The following is a 15,350-nucleotide window of genomic DNA, read 5'->3' on the forward strand; positions in this document are numbered from 1 at the left end:
CCCCATATAGACTCCCTCATCACCCCCCTGTCAAGCTCCATTCAGACGTCCGCATGATTTTTACGGATCCACTGATAGATGGATCGGATCCGCAAAACGCATACAGGCGTCTCCCTGGAGCCTTCCAGGGGGGGTGATCACCCCATATAGACTCCCTGATCACCCCCCTGTCATTGATCACCCCCCCCTGTCATTGATCACCCCCCCCTGTCATTGATCACCCCCCCCTGTCATTGATCACCCCCCCCTGTCAGGCTGCATTCAGATGTCCGTATGATTTTTACAGATCCACGGATACATGGATCGGATCTGCAAAACACATACGGACATCTGAATGGAGCCTTATAGGGGGGTGATCAATGACAGGGGGGTGATCACCCCATATAGACTCCCTGATCACCCCCCTGTCATTGATCACCCCCCTGTCATTGATCACCCCTCTGTAAGGCTCCATTCAGACATTTTTTTGGCCCAAGTTAGCGGAAATTATTATTATTTTCTTACAAAGTCTCATATTCCACTAACTTGTGTCAAAAAATTAAATCTCACATGAACTCACCATACCCCTCACGGAATCCAAATGCGTAAAATTTTTTAGACATTTATATTCCAGACTTCTTCTCACGCTTTAGGGCCCCTAGAATGCCAGGGCAGTATAAATACCCCACATGTGACCCCATTTCGGAAAGAAGACACCCCCAGGTATTCCGTGAGGGGCATATTGAGTCCATGAAAGATTGAAATTTTTGTCCCAAGTTAGCGGAAAGGGAGACTTTGTGAGAAAAAAATAAAAAATATCAATTTCCGCTAACTTGTGACAAAAATTTCAATCTTTCATGGACTCACTATGCCCCTCACGGAATACCTTGGGGTGTCTTCTTTCCAAAATGGGGTCACTTGTGGGGTAGTTATACTGCCCTGGCATTTTAGGGGCCCTAATGCTTGATAAGTAGTTTGAAATCAAAATCTGTAAAAAATGCCCTGTGAAATCCGAAAGGTGCTCTTTGGAATATGGGCCCATTTGTCCACCCCATTTTGGAAAGAAGACACCCCCAGGTATTCGCTGATGGGCATAGTGAGTTCATGGAAGTTTTTATTTTTTGTCACAAGTTAGTGGAAAATGATGATTTTTTTTTTTATTTTTTTTTTATTACAAAGTCTCATATTCCACTAACTTGTGACAAAAAATAAAAACTTCCATGAACTCACTATGCCCATCAGCGAATACCTTGGGGTGTCTTCTTTCCAAAATGGGGTCACTTGTGGTGTAGTTATACTGCCCTGGCATTCTAGGGGCCCAAATGTGTGGTAAGGAGTTTGAAATCAAATTCTGTAAAAAATGACCAGTGAAATCCAAAAGGTGCTTTTTGGAATATGGGCCCCTTTGCCCACCTAGGCTGCAGAAAAGTGTCACACATCTGGTATCTCTGTATTCAGGAGAAGTTGGGGAATGTGTTTTGGGGTGTCATTTTACATATTCCCATGCTGGGTGAGAGAAATATCTTGGCAAAAGACAACTTTTACCAAAAAAAAAATCATAATTTTCCGCTAACTTGTGACAAAAAATAAAAAGTTCTATGAACTCACTATGCCCATCAGCGAATACCTTAGGGTGTCTACTTTCCGAAATGGGGTCATTTGTGGGGAGTTTGTACTGTTTGGGCATTGTAGAACCTCAGGAAACATGACAGGTGCTCAGAAAGTCAGAGCTGCTTCAAAAAGCGGAAATTCACATTTTTGTACCATAGTTTGTAAACGCTATAACTTTTACCCAAACCATTTTTTTTTTTACCCAAACATTTTTTTTTTTTATTAAAGACAAGTAGAACAATAAATTTAGAGCAAAATTTATATATGGATGTCGTTTTTTTTGCAAAATTTTACAACTGAAAAATGTCATTTTTTTGCAAAAAAATTGTTAAATTTCGATTAATAACAAAAAAAGTAAAAATGTCAGCAGCAATGAAATACCACCAAATGAAAGCTCTATTAGTGAGAAGAAAAGGAGGTAAAATTCATTTGGGTGGTAAGTTGCATGACCGAGCAATAAACTGTTAAAGTTGTAAAGTGCCGATTTGTAAAAAAGGGCCTGGTCTTTAGGGGGGTATAAACCTGTGGTCCTTAAGTGGTTAAAGAACTAAAGACCGGGAGAACTACGCGAACAAGAGGAGAAGGCGAGTTAATTTTTTTTATTTTTTAACCCTCAATTGATCACCTACTAAGCATTCTGTATTCAGAATGCTATTATTTTCCCTTATAACCATGTTATAAGGGAAAATAATAACATCTACACAACACCGAACCCAAACCTGAACTTCTGTGAAGAAGTTCGGGTCTGGGTACCACAGTCGTTTTTTTATCACGCGCGTGCAAAACACATTGCACCCGCACGATAAAAACTGAACATCGGAACGCAATCGCAGTCAAAACTGACTGCAATTGCATTCCTACTCGCGCGGGTTTGCCGCAACACACCGGGACGCATCCGGAACTAATCCGGACACGCTCGTGTGAACGCAGCCTAAGAAGTAAATCAATGGCAGTGGCCACTGCAAGCCTTCAGAATGACAATGAAAACTTCCAGCTGCCGAGACCCCTGTCGAGGAGGCACGGCTGAGACCCTATAACCTGCTGCATTGCATTGTGGGAGATGTATGTAGACTAGGTAGACAATACATCTCCCACTATGCACTGCAGCACGACATGCTTTGTACAGACAGCACGGGTTAGCAGTGACATAAAGGGGTCTGCATCTTGACAGCCAAACCGTAAGTGCAGCTCTGGTGGCGACTGGAGCAAGAGGGAAAGCAGAGGCGATTGGTCCGATCTTTTATTATAAAGGTTTTATGAAATTAATTTAAAGTAGAATAACATAGAAAGCTCTCCCCACCCCCATGTTCACATCTTCTTGAAGAGTCGGCAGGAGGGGCTCAGTTACCGTGGACGAGACTTACAAAGAGCGTGAGGCAGCTCAGGGACAGGACGCCGGTGGTCACCGCCTTCAGGAGCAGAGCCGTCCAGCTGCCCAGTAAGAAAATGTGCACAAAGCAGCTGCAAAAGAAAGATCAAAAACAATGTTATGACCTCTGCCTGCTGCCAGTGAATGGAAGCATTCTTATTTACATCCAGAAGTTAAAGATCATTCCTGATCTTACGTTTCTCACAGCTGAGGGTCCGTTACAACAGAACCAGTTCAAAAAATGACTGGTGGCTTTAGAGTAGCATCTTGCACAAAAGTACCGGGCCCATTTTTGGTTTTTCATTTTGTTTTGTTTTTCAATATTTTATTTTTCCGTTCATACGAGGGCTTATGTTTTGCGAGATAAGTTGTATTTTTTAATGATACCATTTAATTGACCATGTCTTGTACTGGAAAATGGGGGGAAAAAAATGTATTCATTTTTTCATTCATAATTCACGATTCCACCAAGGTTTTTTGACATTTACAGTTTTCTCAGTGCGCTAAAAATGACATGACGTCCTTATTGTGCAGCTAAATACAATTACGGCGATACCAAACTTGTATAGTTTTTTTTTACTACTTTTAAAAAAATACAAACCTTTGAAAAAAAAATAAAAAATTATAAAAAAAAAAATATATATTTTCTTTGCATCTCCATTTTCTGACAGTTATAACTTTTTTAAATTTCCGTCCACAGAGCTGTACGAGGGCTTGTTATTTGCGGGATGTACTGTAGTTTTTATTGGTACCATTTTTATGGCATATGCGACTTTCTGATAACGGTTAAGCCTTATTCACACGTCCATGTTCAAATCTGTGAGCAGGTGGTCAATGATGCATCCGTGAAGGATCCGTGTTGGGTCCGTGTGTCCGTTTTTGCTGTCCGTGTTGCATCCGTGTTTCACTGACACTGAACAGCTGAAAAATAATTTTCAAAGCATCTCTTCCTAATGAGATGTGCAACACGGATGGCATCTGTGTTTTTCACGGACCCATAGACTAGAATGGACGTGATGGATCCGTGAACACGGACAAAATAAGAGCATGCATCTGTGCTAAAAAACACTGACCGACGGACCGTGCTAAAACACTGATGTCTGAATACACACATTAAAATGAATGAGGAGAACACGTACAGCACACGTCCGTGAAACACTGACATGTGAATGAGGCTTTATTCCATTTTTTTGTGGTTGGGGAAGGCGACAAAACAGTAAATTGTTTGTTTTTCATTTTCTTTCCCAATAAAGCGTTCACAACACAGGAAATTCCTTTTTTATATTTTAATAGTACAGACAATTTCGGATGCGAAAATTGGGCAAGGGGGCGATTTAAACTTTCAATATTTGTGTTTTTTTTTTTTTTTTATTATACTTTGCCGCCTTTTGATCCTTTGTCCCATTCACCCCAATAGAGATCTATAAGGGTGAATGGCATTTTGCTGTGCTCTCTGCTGAGCTGTGCCTCATGCACGGCTTTACAGGCAGTTTACCATGGTAGGCCTGGGAACCTCCGGCAGGCTCCAGGCTGTCATGGTAACCAATCGGAGACCCGCAATTTCACTGCTGGGCAGAGGAAGCTGCATCCGCCTGCCTTATCTCATAGAGGCCACAATCTAAGGGTTTAAATGATGGGGAACGGCGATCACGCCAGACCCAATTACTGTGGCCCGATGCTGCTGTATTATACAGCTGGCACTCGCCGTGTATGGAGCGGGCTTACTGCAGCAGCCTGCTCCATACATTCCTTTAGCCACCGTGATGTACCGGTACAAGATCAAGATGGTTGAAGGGGTTAATCAGCTTAGAAGGTAAATACTCACTCCATGAGGAAGGCCTTGTACATGCTGAGCCCCAAGAGGACTGTGACAGGCAGCCGGAAGTGAGCAGGAAGATCGTAGCGCGTCCACATCCAGACCAGGGCCGCCACCGCCATGTAGTGCACCTGGCAAGACCAATGAGTACAGGTTGAGAGGGTACACCAGACATTTAGCAGAAGACAGGAATGAGACAGGGCAGTGTAGGGTTGAGCGGTAAACAAGTGTCAACGATATACCGCGGTATAAAGAAACAGCCATATGGTGATATCGCTGTTTCCAAATAACCGCAGTATTTGGTGACATCATAGGAGCGGTCATATGCGTGCTGACCGCTCCTAAATCTGTGTCAGCCCGCCCCTGCATCGTGCATATGTGTACCGTACATATTGCTTCCTGCAGCGGCCGCCCCGGCTCCCCCTCGCTCCCATATTCAAGACTTCGACCACCGGCCGAGCACAGGAGCAAGGAGCGCAAAGTCAGTCAGCAGTCCGTGTCCAAGCCAAGGTGGAGGGAAGAGGAGTGAGAGACCCTAACGCCCGGGTGTCAGAAATAAAGGTTGTACTGTCTATGTCTTCTGCGGCCCTGGCTGCAAGCTGCACTGCACATGGTGATGGCACTTGATAAACTATAATGTCTCCCTGCTTCCCCCATACAGGAGCAACAAGAAGACCTTACTGTAAGGGGGCCACAAGACATTATTATACAGATGGCGGAGGGGTTACAAATTGTTGTCCCATACAGTATAATGTCACCTTGTGGCGCCATTACAGTATAGTTCCTAAGTCCAGACTGTATAATGTCTCCGGGTGCCCCCATGCAGCATAGGACTCTTGTGGCCCACTGCCTGCCGAGCGGCCAGCCCATATAGTATATAATGTCTGCTTGTGCCCCGCTGCCTGCCCATACAGTATATAATATCTCCTTGTGGCCCCATAGAGTATAATGTCTCCTTGTGGCCCCAAGTGATTTTTCTTCTAAATGGGCATTTATCGCGATATATATCGTTATCGCGATAAATTTCTTAATATCGTTATCGTAGGAATGTTTTTGATATCGCCCAACCCTAGGGCAGTGAGGATGTCTTACCAGGCTGATGTTGGAATCAATGCTCATCTGGATGTACTTCCAGTCAAATTCAATACCTCGGGCACCGACCCAAAGAGGAAGACACCTAGTATCAAAACAAGCCATTGCATAAGTTTAAAAGTATCTACTAAGATTTAAAGAGGAAGAAGGAGTACGTCATACATCAGTGAGCCTGGATCAGCCCCAAAGGCTTTAGTGTCATAGCTGGCAAGTGGCGTAACTTTCCATAGGATGTTATTTCTAAAATGTGGTGGTTAGGGGGCGCTCTACAGCACTGAAGCCCTTTTATTCTGAAAAATACACCTTGTTGACAAAATAAAATTCCCCACCAAGAAGGAGATGTTGGAATAAAGCTTTCTCTGTGTGGCTAAGTGATTCCAATATTACTGCGAAAGAGATTATTGGGGAAACTATACAATGGAAAGGAGGCTCTAGGACCCTGTTTGGCCGAGATCCGGCCCGGACCCCCCCCCCCCCCCCCCCCCGAGATCCGGCCCGCGGCCATTACACCCATCCCCCCCCGAGATCCGGCCCGCGGCCTGGACACCGTCCCCCCCACCGCCCCCCGATATCCGGACCGCGGCCTGGACAGCCCCCCGAGATCGGGCCCACGGCCTGGACACCCCCCGAGAACCGGCCCACGGCCTGGACACCCCCCGAGAACCGGCCCACGGCCTGGACACCCCCCGAGAACCGGCCCACGGCCTGGACACCCCCCGAGAACCGGCCCACGGCCTGGACACCCCCCGAGAACCGGCCCACGGCCTGGACCCCCCCCGAGAACCGGCCCACGGCCTGGACACCCCCCGAGAACCGGCCCACGGCCTGGACACCCCCCGAGAACCGGCCCACGGCCTGGACCCCCCCCCAAGATCCAGTTGGACATGCTGCGCACTCGTAGGTTGCTGAAGCTGATTGGTAATAAATCTGGTGACTGAGCAGCCAAGAAAGTGATGTAATCTGAAGGAGACATTCCTGGGAAACCCTTGCTATGTGTGGATGAACATTGCAAGTTGGAAGCCCTGCAATGAGAGGAACACATGTGGTGACAGGATATCCGGCACCAGAGCTGTAAGTGTCCCTCATATCACTACTAGGGGTGACCGACGCGATAGCTCCCAGATCACCCAGCAGTTGGGGCAGTGTGTGATCCACAGCTAAGACAGACTTGAAGCGCCCACCAAGAGGCCTCCATACTCAAAATGGACCATCGTCAGAACCTAAACAGAACCTGGATTCACCACTGAGGACAATACGGTTCCAGTCAAGAGCACTCCAGCTTTCTCGTACATGACACCACTGCAAACGTAGGCGACGGTGGCTGGCTGTCAATGGCAGGCCATATAATGGCAGCCGAGACGCAAAATTTCCTTCCTCTACATGACAGGAAATGGTCCGGACAGAGACAGGGGTGTGTAAAGAAGGGTCAGCCTGAGGCTGGATGGTGGACAACTGTGGGAGCTGCTTGTGCTTGATGGCGGATCCTCTGTACTAGTGGTCTGTCTAGTTACCCTCTCCTGGGGAAAGACCAATCGTCTAATCCAGGCATGCTCAACCTGCGGCCCTCCAGCTGTTGCAAAACTGCAACTCCCATCATTCCCTGACAGCTTACAGCTATCAGCCTACAGAAGGGCATCGCAGGAGTTGTAGTTTTACAACAGCTGGAGGGCCGCAGGTTGAGCATCCCTGGTCTAATCTGTCCAGAGACACAACCAGAGGACGAGTTTTGAGGCAATCCAACATTTCTATCTGGATGCAGTATTTTTTTGTACTTTATGGCTGGAGCTCACAACTCCTCTGAGATGATGGACCAATCTTCCCCTTTATATAACATTTTCTACTCTTACCTTGACATGACAAGTTCGGCAGTCGCCCATCCCATCGCTGCCACCATTATCTTGTACTCGCCTTTCCCCGCGTTCCGAGACATCACCAAATGCAAACCCAACAGGTCGGCCAGATCAACCGTGGCCTTCATGAATTCCTGGGAGACAGAGACATTCTGAGCTATAGCTCTGAGAGATACATCTATCCATCTATTATATTATATTATATTGTACTCCAGTCACATCCAGAGCTGCATTCACAATTCTACTATTACATTACATTTTGCACTCCACTCATATCCAGTGAAATTCACAATTCTGCCATTATGTCACATCTTATACTCCAGTGTCATCCAGAGCTGCATTCACAATTCTGTTGTTATGTCACATCTTATACTCCAGTGTCATCCAGAGCTGCATTCACAATTCTGCCGTTATGTCACATCTTATACTCCAGTGTCATCCAGAGCTGCATTCACAATTCTGTTGTTATGTCACATCTTATACTCCAGTGTCATCCAGAGCTGCATTCACAATTCTGCCATTATGTCACATCTTATACTCCAGTGTCATCCAGAGCTGCATTCACAATTCTGTTGTTATGTCACATCTTATACTGCAGCGCCATCCAGAGCTGCAATCACGATTGTCTATAATATGCAGTAACTTATGTAAAGACCAGATCTCTCAGAATGCACCACAGCTGGGAACGATCTTGAGCTAAGAGGTATGTTAGTTGTAATCTAAAAGCTAATAGAAAAACTGACTGCAGCTCTGGAGGTGACTGGAGTATCATTTTTGCTATAGACACGAGCTGTTAAAATAGTAATCCTCGGACTCCAGACACAGGAGGAGTGACCCCATAATAAAATCACAAACCCCGAATCTCTCACCCCAATAAAGTCGTAGGCTCCGACAGCTCCTTCCCAGGTCGGGAAAAATGTTGCCAAGAAAAGCATCTGGAACATAAGACAAATATCATCAGCTTCAGGTGCCACCTCCCCAAAGCCAGCATCACAGACCATGACAGGACCCACAGGCTGTCTCCATCCAGACACTATGATGTCAGTGGGATGACGAATGGACGTCCCACCCTCTGTCCGCCATCATGACTGGTTACTGACACCTACCCACCACCTACCAGGCTTTATACCCCCTTCACCTAATGAGCTGTGCCACCACCTGTGCCACGCCGACTCTTCTTCAAACCCCTCTCACTATGTTATCCCATATACTGTGCCATTTCCTTCTCTAGACCCTTCACTGTTCTGCGCCCAATCCAATGAGCCAACTAAACCAAGTACTGGTCTTACTCTTAGGCTGGGTTCAAACCAGCGTTGTTACTGGATCCGGCAGGGTTCAGCAAAAACACTTCCCTTACTGATAATACAACCGTCTGCATCCGTTATGAATGGATCCGGTTGTATAATCTGTAACATTGCCAAGACGGATCCGTCATGAACTCCAGTGAAAGTCAATGGGGAGGGGGGGGGGGGGGGGGCGGATCCGTTTTCTATTGTGTCAGAGAAAATGGATCCGTCCCCATTGACTTGCATTGTGGGTCATGACGGATCCGTCTTGCTCCACATCCCAGGACGTAAAGCAAACCGCAGCCTGCTGCTCTCCGGTATGAGAACGGAATAGAATGAATTTTGGAGCGCTCCGTTCTGTTCAGTTACGTTTTGTTCCCATTGACAATGAATAGGGACAAAACGGAAGCGATTTTCTCCGGTATTGAGACCCTATGACGGATGTCAATACCGGAAAATAGAAACGCTTGTGTGAAAGTAGCCTTAGCCCTTGTGCCCCCTTAACCCAGGCAGTTGTGATATTCTGTCTCTGTGCAAACCTTGCTCTGCTCCTCTTCCTTCCCCTGTGCCAAGCGACCTGCGTGTGCCAATGCCCTGGTACAATCGTAACTTACTATGGTACCCTCAACCTGTAATGATCTGCCTCCTCTGCTTAGATGTGCCAACCTACCTACCCCCAAGAGCATGCCATCCACAGGGCTACCCCTAATTAGGATGTGATTTTACAAACTGTGCAAACCCCCTAATGATGCCACACCTCCTTTTTCACCACTACAGTTGCTTATAGTTTACCCACTGTGCCAACCCTCTGCCACCACTGATATATGACCTACAGTGCCACCAATACAATGGGTAAGGCTACTTTCACACTGGCATTTCTTGGTCCACCTGTGAGATCAGTTTCAGGGCTCTCACAAGCGGCCCAAAACAGATCAGTTTACCCCCAATGCATTCTGAATGGAAAAGGATCCGCTCAGAATACATCAGTTTGGCTGCGTTCAGTCTCCGTTCCGCTCTGGAGGCGGACACCAAAACGTTGCTTGCAGCGCTCTGCTGTCCGCCTGACGAAACTGAGCCAAACGGATCCGTCCTGACTCCTGACACACAATGTAAGTCAATGGGGACGGATCCGTTTTCACTGACACATTGAAAGTCAATGGGGAATGGATCCGTTTTCAATTGCACCATATTGTAAGTCAGGACGGATCCGTTTTGACAGACTTTTTTTGAATGAATAATGCAAACGGATCCGTTCTGAACAGATACAAGCGTTTGCATTATCGGTGCGGATCCGTCTGTGCAGATACAAGACGGATCCGCACCAAACGCAAGTGTGAAAGTAACCTAACATGTTCCATCAGAGAACCATTTAAAATGATATCCCACCTCCTGTGCCCCACTACCCATTGTACTGTCATCCACAGTGCAAACCACCCACCTCCACTGCCCCTTGTACCATGTTACTAACTGTGCGGCCTTCACCAGCCTGTTACTGCATTACTCCGTCCTGCTGTCACCTTCACCCCGTGCCTTCCTGCCCCCTGTAGAGACCTAACCCTGTATTACCCTGCGCCACCTTATCCCAGTATTACCCCGTCCCCTGCGCCACCTTATCCCAGTATTACCCCGTCCCCTGCGCCACCTTATCCCAGTATTACCCCGTCCCCTGCGCCACCTTATCCCAGTATTACCCCGTCCCCTGCGCCACCTTATCCCAGTATTACCCCGTCCCCTGCGCCACCTTATCCCAGTATTACCCCGTCCCCTGCGCCACCTTATCCCAGTATTACCCCGTCCCCTGCGCCACCTTATCCCAGTATTACCCCGTCCCCTGCGCCACCTTATCCCAGTATTACCCCGTCCCCTGCGCCACCTTATCCCAGTATTACCCCGTCCCCTGCGCCACCTTATCCCAGTATTACCCCGTCCCCTGCGCCACCTTATCCCAGTATTACCCCGTCCCCTGCGCCACCTTATCCCAGTATTACCCCGTCCCCTGCGCCACCTTATCCCAGTATTACCCCGTCCCCTGCGCCACCTTATCCCAGTATTACCCCGTCCCCTGCGCCACCTTATCCCAGTATTACCCCGTCCCCTGCGCCACCTTATCCCAGTATTACCCCGTCCCCTGCGCCACCTTATCCCAGTATTACCCCGTCCCCTGCGCCACCTTATCCCAGTATTACCCCGTCCCCTGCGCCACCTTATCCCAGTATTACCCCGTCCCCTGCGCCACCTTATCCCAGTATTACCCCGTCCCCTGCGCCACCTTATCCCAGTATTACCCCGTCCCCTGCGCCACCTTATCCCAGTATTACCCCGTCCCCTGCGCCACCTTATCCCAGTATTACCCCGTCCCCTGCGCCACCTTATCCCAGTATTACCCCGTCCCCTGCGCCACCTTATCCCAGTATTACCCCGTCCCCTGCGCCACCTTATCCCAGTATTACCCCGTCCCCTGCGCCACCTTATCCCAGTATTACCCCGTCCCCTGCGCCACCTTATCCCAGTATTACCCCGTCCCCTGCGCCACCTTATCCCAGTATTACCCCGTCCCCTGCGCCACCTTATCCCAGTATTACCCCGTCCCCTGCGCCACCTTATCCCAGTATTACCCCGTCCCCTGCGCCACCTTATCCCAGTATTACCCCGTCCCCTGCGCCACCTTATCCCAGTATTACCCCGTCCCCTGCGCCACCTTATCCCAGTATTACCCCGTCCCCTGCGCCACCTTATCCCAGTATTACCCCGTCCCCTGCGCCACCTTATCCCAGTATTACCCCGTCCCCTGCGCCACCTTATCCCAGTATTACCCCGTCCCCTGCGCCACCTTATCCCAGTATTACCCCGTCCCCTGCGCCACCTTATCCCAGTATTACCCCGTCCCCTGCGCCACCTTATCCCAGTATTACCCCGTCCCCTGCGCCACCTTATCCCAGTATTACCCCGTCCCCTGCGCCACCTTATCCCAGTATTACCCCGTCCCCTGCGCCACCTTATCCCAGTATTACCCCGTCCCCTGCGCCACCTTATCCCAGTATTACCCCGTCCCCTGCGCCACCTTATCCCAGTATTACCCCGTCCCCTGCGCCACCTTATCCCTGTATTACCCCGTCCCCTGCGCCACCTTATCCCAGTATTACCCTGTCCCCTGCGCCACCTTATCCCAGTATTACCCTGTCCCCTGCGCCACCTTATCCCAGTATTACCCTGTCCCCTGCGCCACCTTATCCCAGTATTACCCTGTCCCCTGCGCCACCTTATCCCAGTATTACCCTGTCCCCTGCGCCACCTTATCCCAGTATTACCCTGTCCCCTGCGCCACCTTATCCCAGTATTACCCTGTCCCCTGCGCCACCTTATCCCAGTATTACCCCGTCCCCTGCGCCACCTTATCCCTGTATTACCTGCCCCACCCCACCCCGGTCTCACTCACCTTGCAGAGCTGCACACACAGGTAGGTGGCTCCGGCCTGGACACATCTCCAGAAGGCGCTGTACTCCGACCTGCAACACACAGACACACAGTCAGCGACTCCCGGGGCCCCGGCTCCCGCCGCCTCCCCCGGTGTCCGGTACTCACAGGCCGCTGCATTTGTATGTGATAAAGTACGGGAAATAGGCCAAAGCAAAGCAATTCCCGAAATGAAAAAGCGTCATGGCGACCAGCGACCCCGGCCCCGGCCCTCGCCTCACAGAGGCCAATCAGTCAGAACCAGGACACCGCGGCTGCGCACTACAGTAGAGGCTCGTGTCAGGTGACACTTTTTCGCGCATGCGTTATAGGTGATTACTTGACAGAAGGGCTGAGGTTGTGGGTGTGGCCTGGCCTTCCTCAGCGCATGCGCGCTGAACATGTGCCCTGTCTGTGACTACTCTGCTGACATGTCCTTAGATTAGACTGACCCGGTGAATGAAGGGTTCTGCATTGTCAGACCTCAGTATAGTCATGTAGGACATCATGCTGCTAATCCATGATGCACGTCGAGCCCTTGAAGTGAGCTGGTTATGTCATTTATCACAATGGAAATATTTGGAAAAATGACAAAAAAAGTTAAATAGTAAGCTGAACAGAAATAATTTTTATACTAAAATAAAGGTGAATCCTACACAGGGGGTTCAGCTACAGCATGAGGGGCCCGAAGTGTGACAAATGGCAGATGGCGGGCACCATTGGGGCACAGGTATTGCCATGTACCCCTCTGATTTGAAGTTCTCCTTCTTTATCCTGCAGCAAAATATGAGCTAATCTCCATATTCACCACCACAAAACTCAGCCAATGCTTAGGGCCCCCTGCTGGCCGCAAGTATTCTTCCATCACATTATACACGGCTCGTTTCCATGGTTACAGACCACCCCGCAATCCATCAGCAGTGGCCGCGCTTGCACACTGTAGGCAAAAGCACCAGCCTATGTGCGCTCCCGGCCACCAGAGGGATCGGCCACTTATTTCTATAGTGTGCAAGCACGACCACAGCTGATGGGTTGCTGAGTGGTCGTAACCATGGAAACGAGCAACGTATAATGTGATGGAAACGTGAATCCAGCCAGCAAAGGAGGCAACATGGACAATCACAATACAGATAAAGGGAATACGGTCTGAGCAGCCGATTCAGCCACATCGGGGCCCCGGGGTGCAGTATTCACCGCTCCTGCTCCTATGTCTACCCTCCATTTCTGAATTCTATTCTGCTGATCAGTGGCGGATTACAATAGGGACGTTCGGGTCGGCAGCCCCGGGCCCAGCGCCGCTGGGGGGCCCAACGCTGACCCGAACGCCCACATACTGCGGTGGGGCACGGGAGCGCATAGCTCCCTGTCCCCTCGCCGATCACCGCCATAGGCTTCAGGCCTTGTAGGCCTGAAGCCTATGCGGTAGTGAAATCCCGGCGCAGGCGTTAGGGTGACCACGTGTCCCGGTTTGCCCGGGATCGTCCCGTAATTTACATTTTTGTCCCGTGTCCCGGGAGCCTTCAAACCGGGACAATAGAGAGTCCCGGAATCAACTGCCTGGTGCCTGCCAGTCTGCAACATTCACTGCCGCTGCTGCCGGGCCTGCCGCAGACCGCAGTGCTGTTGTAACTTGTAATTAATTCATCCTAAATCACTGGTTGCTACGGCTGCCCCGCTTGGCGTGTAGCAACCAGTGACGTCACCATGTCCCGCTCTCTCTGCGGCTCCGACTCCACCCCCACCACCCGCACCCGCTCAGCTGCCGTCTCAGTGATCCAGGGGCCCCGCCCATTAGACATGGAAGCCCCGCCTCTTCCCGTGTGACCTCATTCCTACCAGGAACAGCACCGTACAGTGACAGTCAGGACCGGAGCCCGGTGTCGGGAGCCGCAGCAATGGGGAAGGCGGATTTCCTCACACCAAAGGCGATCGCCAACCGCATCAAATCGTAAGGTCTGCAGAAGCTGAGATGGTACTGCGTCTGCCACTGCCAGATGTGCCAGAAGCAGTGCCGGGACGAGGTGAGCTGCCTCCTGTGGTCTGAGAGGACATTGATGAAGGAGACAGAGAGTGAGGGGACACTAATAAAGGAGACACACAGAGAACTGAGGGGACACTAATAAAGGGGACACACAGAGAACTGAGGGGACACTAATAAAGGAAACACACAGAGAACTGAGGGGACACTAATAAAGGAGACTCTCCTTTATTAGTGTCCCCTCAGTTCTCTGTGTGTCTCCTTTATTAGTGTCCCCTCAGTTCTCTGTGTGTCCCCTTTATTAGTGTCCCCTCAGTTCTCTGTGTGTCTCCTTTATTAGTGTCCCCTCAGTTCTCTGTGTGTCTCCTTAGACACACAGAGAACTGAGGGGACACTAATAAAGGAGACACACAGAGAACTGAGGGGACACTAATAAAGGAGACACACAGAGAACTGAGGGGACACTAATAAAGGGGACACACAGAGAACTGAGGGGACACTAATAAAGGAAACACACAGAGAACTGAGGGGACACTAATAAAGGAGAGTCTCCTTTATTAGTGTCCCCTCAGTTCTCTGTGTGTCTCCTTTATTAGTGTCCCCTCAGTTCTCTGTGTGTCCCCTTTATTAGTGTCCCCTCAGTTCTCTGTGTGTCTCCTTTATTAGTGTCCCCTCAGTTCTCTGTGTGTCTCCTTAGACACACAGAGAACTGAGGGGACACTAATAAAGGAGACACACAGAGAACTGAGGGGACACTAATAAAGGAGAGACACAGAGAACTGAGGGGACACTAATAAAGGAGACACACAGAGAACTGAGGGGACACTAATAAAGGAGACACACAGAGAACTGAGGGGACACTAATAAAGGAGACTCTCCTTTATTAGTGTCCCCTCAGTTCTCTGTGTGTCTCCTT

At 49.5% G+C, this 15,350-nt stretch overlaps 1 protein-coding gene across 1 annotated transcript; it reads right to left on the reverse strand.

The window, feature by feature from the left end:
- Positions 1–2,815: 2,815 nt before the first annotated feature.
- On the reverse strand, positions 2,816–12,663 carry TMEM147 (transmembrane protein 147). Its single transcript, XM_040422412.1, has 7 exons — positions 12,586–12,663; positions 12,440–12,509; positions 8,587–8,652; positions 7,715–7,851; positions 5,868–5,952; positions 4,785–4,906; positions 2,816–3,051 (listed from the first exon to the last, which is right to left on the reverse strand). Exons 1-7 carry the CDS (start codon positions 12,660–12,662, stop codon positions 2,931–2,933), a joined length of 678 nt encoding a protein of 225 aa, XP_040278346.1. The 5' UTR covers position 12,663; the 3' UTR covers positions 2,816–2,930.
- Positions 12,664–15,350: the final 2,687 nt, after the last annotated feature.

This window comes from Bufo bufo, chromosome 1 (assembly GCF_905171765.1).
Source record: "Bufo bufo chromosome 1, aBufBuf1.1, whole genome shotgun sequence".
Lineage (NCBI taxonomy): Eukaryota > Metazoa > Chordata > Amphibia > Anura > Bufonidae > Bufo > Bufo bufo.